The 10,000-nt window shown below is 49.3% G+C and overlaps 1 protein-coding gene across 10 annotated transcripts in view; it reads right to left on the reverse strand.

The window, feature by feature from the left end:
* foxp1b (forkhead box P1b) overlaps positions 1-10,000 on the reverse strand; it is a 181,226-nt gene that overhangs the window by 43,475 nt on the left and 127,751 nt on the right. For 8 of the 10 annotated variants that reach the window (XM_062545753.1, XM_062545752.1, XM_062545759.1 and 5 more), the window contains 2 exons: positions 4,508-4,645; positions 3,734-3,913 (listed from right to left, as the gene is read on the reverse strand). In XM_062545753.1, coding sequence (XP_062401737.1) covers positions 3,734-3,913; positions 4,508-4,645 — 318 coding nt within the window. The remainder of the gene's footprint in view (positions 1-3,733; positions 3,914-4,507; positions 4,646-10,000) is intronic. The other 2 variants (XM_062545761.1, XM_062545760.1) reach the window with 2 other exon arrangements.

A 10,000-nucleotide genomic window follows, 5' to 3' on the forward strand; every position in this document is an offset into this window, starting at 1 on the left:
GATTCTAGATCTATCGTTAGAGTCTTCCCTTTTGTGAAATACAGCAAATTATTTGAAATGGCACAAACTGTGATAACATATCTTAATTGTTACCAAACTGTCTGGAAAATCATATTTTTATGTAGAGCTACACAGCTGCACAGCAATAGCTGTACAATAAAATAACTTCACAAACTCTGTTGAACTTTTCGGGGTGGTCATGCAGTGGTGGCCAGTGGAAATGTGTGTGGCATGGCCGGCGTACAGGATGTGGGAGCGTATGAGCAAGCAAAACGGACTCCAGAGGGAGGGTGGACGAGGGGGGGGGGGGGGAGTGGGCGGGGGCGGGGTGGGGGGGCATTAAAAGCAGCCTAGGCTGCCAAGCTGTGCACCGCACCCTGTTACCAAACACAGGATACACCACTTTTGTTTACCTCTCACAATCGAGCACACACAAAAAAGGTCTCGGCACAACACGGACGGCAGGTCACCCGGAGAGGGCTGGGAGAGGGGCCTGAGATATCCTGATAAGTCACCCGGCTACACAGGGCTACACACACACACCAAACACACACACACCCAGCAACGTACACACACACACACACACACACATAGAAACAAACATTCAAGCACACAAACACACACACACATACATGTAGAAACAAAGTGAATTCAAGCACACTAAAACACACACAGACACACACGCACGCACACACGTCCTCGGTGGCCTCTGCCACATTTATTTGCTCAAATTCCCAAATACGTTCTAACATGAACTGAATTATTAATACTGCGATAAATACAGATCGTATTATGCAAAAGCCTAAATGGCCTTTCGAACGCCTAAAACCATGGCATTGTCTTAAAGACGGAGAAGAGGAGGAAGAAGAGGAGCGCGGCGGAGGGGAAGAAAGGGAAGAATGCGGCTATTTGACGGAGGAGAAAGGGCGAATGACAGCAGAGATTAGTGTGGCTGACGGCGAGGCCGGTGACTCTGCAGCGCTCTGTTTAAGTGTCACTTCACAGCAGGAAGTGCTCCCCCTCCACCCGCATTAGATGAAGTCTGTACACTTCCTCTCATAGCGGGGAGGCTCCTACACCCTTTCTTTCTGCGAGTGTGTGTCTGTGTGTCTATGTGTGTGTGTGTGTGTGTGTCAATGAGATGGCTGATGAGGAGAAAACATCTTTGATCATCTGCGCGTGTGTCCCCCCCCACCCCCCCTGTAAACACAGCCTTGCCTTTAATACATAAAAAAAAACAGACAAAAAAAAAGAAGAATGCCAGCAAGTTCAAACTTTCACCCTGTCTCTGATTTCCAACCTTTCTTCTTCTTCTTCTGGTCTCATCAGCTGACAGGAGCTCAAGTGCTCTCTCTCCCTCTCTGTCTGTACCGTGCTCACGCACACACACACACACACACACGCACGCACACGATCGCGCACCCTGGCCCCGTTAGACCAATCGGAGGCTAACGCGAAGTGGCACGAGCGTGAGAAAAATACACACCCTGACGGATGACACAGAGTGGCGGTGGCAGGCCTTTATTGTGGCGCTTCAAATCCAAAGTTAAAGATCTTTGAGAAACTCAAAATTGATGTCTTTAAAATAAGAGCGGCACAAAGCAACAACAGGGGGTTATTGTGTGTCAGCCGCAGGGGAGAAACTGCGGATTTCGCATTCTGTCGTTTGATGGCTGCGAGCAACCTCATTGAACCAAAAAAAAAAAAAAAAAAGGAGAGAAGAAGGAAGAAAAAAAAACATTCGAAATGAGGGGGCACTGACAGAAGGAGACACAAAAAGAAAGGGGGAGAAAAGGAGGAGAGAAACAGAGATAGAAAGAGGGAAAGAGAGAGAAAGAACATGTCTCCTGAGACTTCATTCATTTCCTGTGATCATACAGAAAACACATTTGAAGTGGTGCACGCTTTAGCTTTTTTTTGTCTCCCTCTCTCTCTCTTTTTTTAAAAGCGTCTTCTGTTTATCTGTCTTCACCTCCTTCAGACTGGCCCCCCCTCCCCCACCTGCCCCCACCTGCCCCCACCTCCGCGGGTGTTTACATCAGATGCGAGGGACGGGGTGATGGGCCCTATCTGGGGCCGAGGAGCACGCCTGTCACCTTGATTTATGGCCGCATCACACCACAACTTGTCCAAACTGAAGCCCGCAGTTCATTAATTAGCGAGCGGGGACTTTGAAGTCAGGGGTGCTCCGAGTGTGTATCTGTGTGAGCGCCCGTGTGTGTGTGTGTGTGTGTGTGTGTGTGTGTATGTGTGTGTGTGTGTGTGTTTAACATTCAGCTTAATTTATATGCTCTCTCTCTCCACCTTAGCCTACAAACCCACCCACCCCCTCACCTCCCCCTCTCTCCCCACCCCCACCCCCTCACCCCCCGCTCCCCTCTCTCCAACGTGACTCTCGGAGGGGAAAAGACGAAAATTCCCTGATTGTCTTTGAACTTCTTTTGACCGCGCAATAATCATTCCTTTGTCCGGAGCGATGCGCGTATCCGGCAGTCATTAACACGCAGTGAGCCGCGGCGGCGGCGGCCGCTCCTGCTGATGAGCTAGCCCTAGCGCTCGAGCGCTAGAGGACGGACGGCGGACGACGAGAAAACACAGAGAAAAGAGAAAAAGGGTGGGGGGGAGAGAGAAAATGACAAGTGAAAGAGAAAGCCTGAAAGAGAGACAGACAGAGAGAGAGAGAGAGAGAGAGAGAGATGAAGGGAGGATGAGAGAGGGGGGGGGGGGGGGGGGGGGGGGGGGGGAAGACGGTGCTGAAAGCACTCCCCACACTGATATCTCACAATTACATGCCTTCTCTCCTCCTGCCATTTCCATGCTAATTAACAGAGGAGCCACTCAGCTCCGCACGAGGCCCGCTGCTGTTGATTCGCGCTCCCCCCTCTCTCTGTCCCTGCTCTTGTTTTAAGGGGATTGAACAAATGACTCTCCCGATGCACTTCACATCAAAGCCAGATGGGGAGAGGAGAACCAGAAACATGTTTACTCCAGGAATTAGCTCAAGAGAGAAGCAGACGAAGAAGAAGAAGAGGAAGGAGAAGAAGGAGAGGAGGAGGAGGAGGAGGAGGAGGGGAGAAAAGAGAAAGATCCCCGGCACTTTGATTAATGAACGCGTGGCGCACACAGGACAAAGGACACGCAAGTGAGTGTCGGTATCTGTTTGTGAGTAATTACTCCGGGAGCGCTAGAACACCCGAAAAGTGAGAGCATGCCTCTTAATCTCTCGCTCTCTTTCTCTCTCTCTCTCTCTCTCTCTCTCTTTCTTTCTTTCTCTGTCCCTCTTAATCTCTCTCTCTCTCTCTCTCTCTCTATGCCTTTAGTGAGTCAAACTGTATTCAGTACACTTAAAGAAGAAAAGGAGAGAAGAAAAACAATAAAAAAAAAACAAAACCGTTGCTCCCAGTTTAAGGTGGGTGATAAATAGAGGGGCAGCCAAACGGAGCAGGGCTGCGAGTGCTGGGGCTGTGGAGCTGTCAGTGTGCACCTCTTAACTCCGTGGCCTGTTGCTACCACACACACACACACACACACACACACACACACACACACACACACACACACACACACACACACACACACACACACACACATATATATACAGTACATACACACACAACACATAAATACACACACAAACAGAGCAGAGAGACAAACAGAGAGAGACAGAGAGAGAGAAAGAGAGAGAGAAAGAGAGAGCGATAGAGAGAGGGAGAGGTGTAGAGAGACGCCATACCTCTTTGCTCTGCTGCTTGGTGCCATGCTGCTGCTGTAACAGCTGCAGGTGAAGCTGCTCCTGCTGCTTCTTGTAGAACTCTTGGAGTTGCTGCTGCAAAAGAGGGAGACGCCTGTGTGTGAGTCCGACACACTCGCTAACAGACAGGGCTTTTGTGCCAAACAAGCTGCTCATGGCACCCTGTTAAGAAACAATATGGAAGAGAAAACAGTGACTGCCTACTGGATACGGGGAAAAAAGAAGAACTGCAACAGAATACACTCATACACTCTAAGAAGCGGTCTTTTGACTTTACTGGAAGGAAGTCCGAGTTTCATCAATTTAAGAGCTTAGCGTGTGTGCTTGTGTGTGTGTGTGTGTGTGTGTGTGTGTGTGTGTGTGTGTGTGTGTGTGTGTGTGTGTGTGTGTGTGTCTGTCTGTCTGTCTGATAACGGTACACCATACAGCAATATGGCAGCTATGGAGCTCTGATTTGAGTGGACACACGTGGTCTTTGTAGCTGCTCTCCTGATATGAGGCTATGTGGATATGAGATGAAGCAGCTGTCTGTGAGCCTGAAGGCCTGCTCTGATGGCTACTGCTCCTACTGCTGTGTGTGTGTGTGTGTGTGTGTGTGTGTGTGTGTGTGTATTGGTGTGTAGCTACAGTTGCTACCGCTATGTGAGGGTGAGTATGCATGAGTGTGTGTGTGTGAGTGCGTGTTTGAGTTTAATCGGTGTATGTGTATGTGTATGTGTGTGTGTATGTGTGTGTGTGTGTGTGGCGGTCTCCTACCTGTTGTAACATGAGAGCCTGCTGCTGCTGGAGCAGGACCTGGAGCTGCTGAGGGCTCAGGACCTGCTGCTGAAGGATCTGCTGCATCTGCTGGGGAGTAATCACCTGCGGTGTCATCATAGCCAGGGACACTGGGACCTACACACACACACACACAGACAGTCGGCGTTAGGGCACAGTATGCCAAGGCTCCGGCGAAGTACTGTGCAGACAAACGAGTGGCGAGTGGAGACAGGGTGAGAAAGCGTCTGAGTGAGTGAACTGAACCAGCAGACGTGATTCACGAGCGAAACCACATTAGTTCTGCATTCTGCTGCTGTGACGCGTAGGCAAACAAGTGCCAAACGCAAACAGGCACACAAAAGAAAACACACTATATGTACACGCAGCATTAGTCACCCGACGCAGCTGACATTTTCATCCAGAAGGGCTGTCTGTCAACGGTTCCTGAGAAACACAGCTTGGAGACAATTGGGGCAACTCTCCAAAATACACACACACACCCAAACCCTTTTCCACCACACATACACAAACACATGGGCCTGATGCTGCAAGGCCACTTGAACTGCAGTAAAATCTAACCTTCACCTGGGTTCACTGCCTTCCCAGAAATGGCCACTTCATCAACAAGGCCAGCCACTGCTACAGCATAGTGGGGTCTTTTGCTTTGTTTCTGTGTACACATGTTTTCCCCTCCCAACTGTTATCGTTTATTGCTGATAATCACAAACACTCGGAAAATGAAAAAAACATTCTACCAACAGCCCAAAAGCAATGACAGAAAAAAACAGCCAATCGTATCCTTATTCTGAAGACTATCAAATTAGAAATCAAAAATAATAAGAGAATATAAGAGAATAAATAATAAAAAAAACAAATAATAATAAAAAATCATTGTCAGCAATGATATTAATGCGTGCAAAAAACACCCCCCACAGATTTCAAACTAACCCCACCGCGGTGTGCGCCGCAAACGCACACTGTTCGGCGATCTTTGGGAAAGGGGGGGGGGAGCGTCGCGCGTGCCTCCTCCAAAGCGGAGTGATTTGTTGTGACATTGAGAGAGGAGAGACCCCCGCGGTTGTCAGGGCCGAGCCTAATTGCCGGGCGAGGACGCGGCCCGCTGGCGTGGCGGGAGCCTGCTGCCACTCGACGCTATGATGCGTCCGCCGCCACTGCCGCTGCCGCCGCCGCCGCGCCATTAAAGGCCCTCCTTTCCTGCCACACGCGTTTTCGGTGACAAGCTCCAGAGATGAACCTGATAGCCAGGCGCGGCATTTGCAAACTGTTAAACATGTCGCCGTGACAGGCCATGTTTGTTATGTGGAAGGGGGGTGGAGGTGACGGTGTGTGTTTAGAGGGTGAGAGAGATGGGGGTAGGGTAGTGTGGGGGTGGTGTATGTGTCTGTGTGTGTGTGTGTGTGTGTGTGTGTGTGTGTGTGTGGGGGGGGGGGGGGGGGGGGGGTTATGGCAGTGACCCCACCGACTGATGTCTTCGTTTGATAGGGCAGACATTAAGGTGACAGTCCGTCTTCACCCAAGGTTAGCCAAATTGTATCCCACGCTCGTGGCTTAATGACAGGCCTGCTGAATTTTTCATGCACGCATGAATGTAATTTAGCTATTTAGAATCTATTTAGCGGGCGAGGGGGTGTTGTCTGACGCGGGCCGCATGCATATTACCTGATTTCAACCCTCAACCCCCCCCCCACACACATCCATCCCCAACCACACCACCCCCACCCCTGCAACCCCCCACCACCCCACCACCTAAAACAAAAACAGCGCCACAACAAGAGAAGCGGCCCTGTCATAATGTACGCCTTGTTCTTGTGCTTGGACGCTGAGGCCTGGCTTTAAAGGGCAGCGGTGTCAGATGGGACGGGGGAGAGATGGAAGGAAGGACACACAGAGAGAGAGAGAGAGAGAGAGAGAGAGAGAGAGAGAGAGAGAGAGAGAGAGACGCGGCGGCCGAGTGCGACGCGATTTGTTGTCCCGCGAGCCGCGAGAGACGCTCCATGCCTGGAAGACGCACTTAACAATTCTCATTTTCACAGCCAGGCAAGGAGAAGGAAAAGAGGAGGGAAAAAGGGGGAAGAAGGAGGGAGGAGGAGGAGGAGGAGGAGGAGGTGGTGGAGAGGCGGATGAAAATGCAATATTAATTCCCCCCCTCCTGCATTACGTCTTAATATGCAGTCCATCTTGACTTTTTCACATGGCTTGTCCTGTCATTTGCATAGCCAGGGCCCCCCGTTCCTAATTTCACAGTCATTATGCACTGATGTCCTTATTTCTCAGCATCACTAATTTTGATGAACTATTTTGAAGGTCAAGCAGGCAGCCTGTCTGGCGGGCCCGCTGCCTTTAGTGCCCAGCGTGACTGGGGACGACGACGACGACGACGATGCACGGCGCAGGACGCAACGCCGCGGCCACAGCAGCCGCCGCTCTGGTGCGGGCGCCCGCCTTCGCGCGCTGCCCTTCTCATGTCGCGTTTCAGGGGAGCGTTAAATAGCAGTCCTCCGACACGGGCATCATGCCGCACCACCGGACATGATCTAACGTCCCCGCGCTTTATTAGATATATTTAGAAAGAATCGTGCGCTAATGCGCTGGGATACACTCCAATTAATCACACGTTTTTTAACAACGGCTGCCAGTGGATTAACGCATGTTTATGTGTCGAAATCGCTTCGTGGGGGAAAAAAAAAAAGACAACGTAAAGCCTATAAGGATGGCACTGATTGTGACGGGAAAATGAAGAAAAGCAAATGCAAACAATTAAAAAAAAAACGCGCCCCCCCCGACTCCCCAACTTGGCTTCGTTACAGCAAACGTTTTATTCGTGATTTCTCTTTTCGGCTGTGGTCGCTTGCCTCTATTTTTAACAGCCGTCAGATTGATGGCGGGAGCTGTCGCCGTTCTCCCTTCTCCAGTCCATCGGGGGGGCTGTGGAGGCAGCAGCCGGGCCGACACGACCCTCCTCCTCCACTGGAGCCGTGAGGAGAGGAGAGGAGAGGAGAGGAGAGGAGAGGAGAGCAGAGAAGCGGCGAGCCTATTACATTCCACGTTTTATTACCCACATTACTAGCGAGGTCATTAGCAGCGAGAAGGATTGTGCGCTTCTTAACCTATTGATCACTGTAACTACTACCATTTAATCCCGTGTTGAATGAGCGAAAATCTGCTTAAGACAGGAGGGGGTGGGGGGTGTGGGGGGGCGGGGGGGGGCAGCTGTACAGGGGGTTCAAGTGAAGGGAGGAAGGGAGGGATAGAGAGAGAAAGAGAGAGAGAGAGAGAGAGAGAGAGAGAGAGAGAGAGAGAGGGAGAGAGAGAGCACTTTAAGTAAAAAATACTGCCCTGGCCACTGTATCACAGCCACTTAACACACGACAAACGCAGGACGCGGCTCTCAGGATGAAGCAGCTCTCAGCTCAGCCTCAGCAGGAGGAGTATAACTCACTCGGCCAGCCACCGCTCACACCCATTCAGATGAACAGCGCAATCCTATACCAATCATCTCATCTATCAGTGCGAACAAAGAACCTCGCTACCGTCCCTAACAATAACAATAACAAACAAAAAAAAACAACAACAACAACAGCGAGGCATTCATCTGGGTGTGAGGAGCAGTGCATTCTGAACATGCCAGAGATAACTGCAGCCTACGAGTGTCAGCGAGGTGTGGCCGTCGCCAGGTGCCTGCTGCTGCACATAAACATCCAGACTCCGGGGCTTAGAACATTCTCTAGCAGCTGGGCTGTAACTGCAGGCTATGTGCTGTACCAGCATGGACCTGCAGTCCATTCAGCCAAGACACACACACACACACACACACACACACACACACACGCTAAACTTTGCTGCACAAACTAAAATATCCCAAATATATCTACACTCTCCTTGCTATCGAAAAGGGCTTTGACTATTTATTTTGTCAACAAATCAAATTATTTTTTTTGCAGGAATTTCTAATTTCCTGAATCACAAAATCACAATTTAACCTAAAGAAGAATTGGGATTTAGGTGGGAGCCATTAAAAGCCATTATGACATATCTGTATTACCGAAACAAATGAACCACCATTATAAAGAGACATTAGTCTATAAAAATAAAAATCATAAACCAGTACATTTTCAAAATAAACACACTTTCACTTTAATTTTCTAAGAAAACCAAAGAGACACAGGCTGCGATCAATGTGAAAAGCCACTGTCCCTGCATAGAATGCTACCTTGAATTTTTCTTTTAAAAACCCGCATACCACAAAAGGTGTGTTTGAGAGTGTGTGTGAGTCTGTGCACATGAGTGTGTGAGTGTGAGATGGAGTGTGTGTCTTTAGGTAAAAATCACTCCAGAGGATGCCTGCGTGAGGTACAGGGCTGGGATGAAAAGACAGCTCAGCGGCTCGCCTCCTCTCCTCTCCTCTCGTCTCCTCGCGCACGGCGGCTTAAGTGTGCGAGGGGAGAGCGCTATTCTAATGAGGAAACACGGGCCGCACATCTGAGGACGAGCCGGAGATTCACTGATTCGCGTTTTAATGAAGAGCAACATTCTCCTGCACAAGCCAAAGGTCGAAGCGCGGGGAGAGAGACTCAGCCCAGACTAGCAGACCCAGAGCGAGGCAGGAGCCCACCGTCTCCGAGCCAGGGCAATTAAGAGGTATAGTGGAGATGGCAAGGAGGGGGAAAAAAAGAAGAAGAAGAAAAAAAAAAAAAAACACGGGGCCAACTTCAATGAGACGATCGCAGAAAATTAAACCGGCTGAGCACAAGAACAGGTGGAATGGAGAGGAAATAAAAGACGAAGAGAGAGGAAAGGGGGGAGAGAAAAAAAAATCAAATTTTAATGCCCGCTCCCTGGTGTCATCTTGTTTTGTCGAGACATCAAATAGAATTGAGAAGTACAAAATAACAAGCCCTTGAGAAATCACAGGGGCCAGCCTTGTTTGATGCCGGCTGGGTTTACCTTGTCCAGAGATATTGGAATAGCAAATGACGCCGGGCCTTAAATGGCGCAGAGACGTGCCCGTGGAAATGTCTTTGCAAATGAGAATTTCATGGCAAGCTTTTGTACCCAGGTGAAGCATGAACATAATTAGTCCTCAACAGTATTGACATTAGCCTACTCCTTCTCATTTCTCATGCACAACTGTGGAAATTGAGAGGCTGAAATCTGAGAGGCTCACACAACCCTAATCAGAGCCAGAAAATACGACTTCTTTAAATAATTTGTTAAAATAGTCTAAATAAATAATAATAATAATAATGATAATAATAATAACAATAATAATAATCATAATCGTAATTCATTTTTACTATTTGAAACCTTAACATGTAATTACTATAACATGTAATCTGACTGTGTTGAGTGAGTGGAAGTACATGACGTGTTTTGTGCGTGTGTGAGAGAGAGTGTGAGTGTGAGAGAGAGTGTGAGTGTGAGTGTGTGTGTGTGAGTGTGTGTGTGTGTGTCAGAGGAACGACAGATGAG

Source organism: Sardina pilchardus, chromosome 9 (genome assembly GCF_963854185.1).
Source record: "Sardina pilchardus chromosome 9, fSarPil1.1, whole genome shotgun sequence".
NCBI classification, from domain to species: domain Eukaryota; kingdom Metazoa; phylum Chordata; class Actinopteri; order Clupeiformes; family Clupeidae; genus Sardina; species Sardina pilchardus.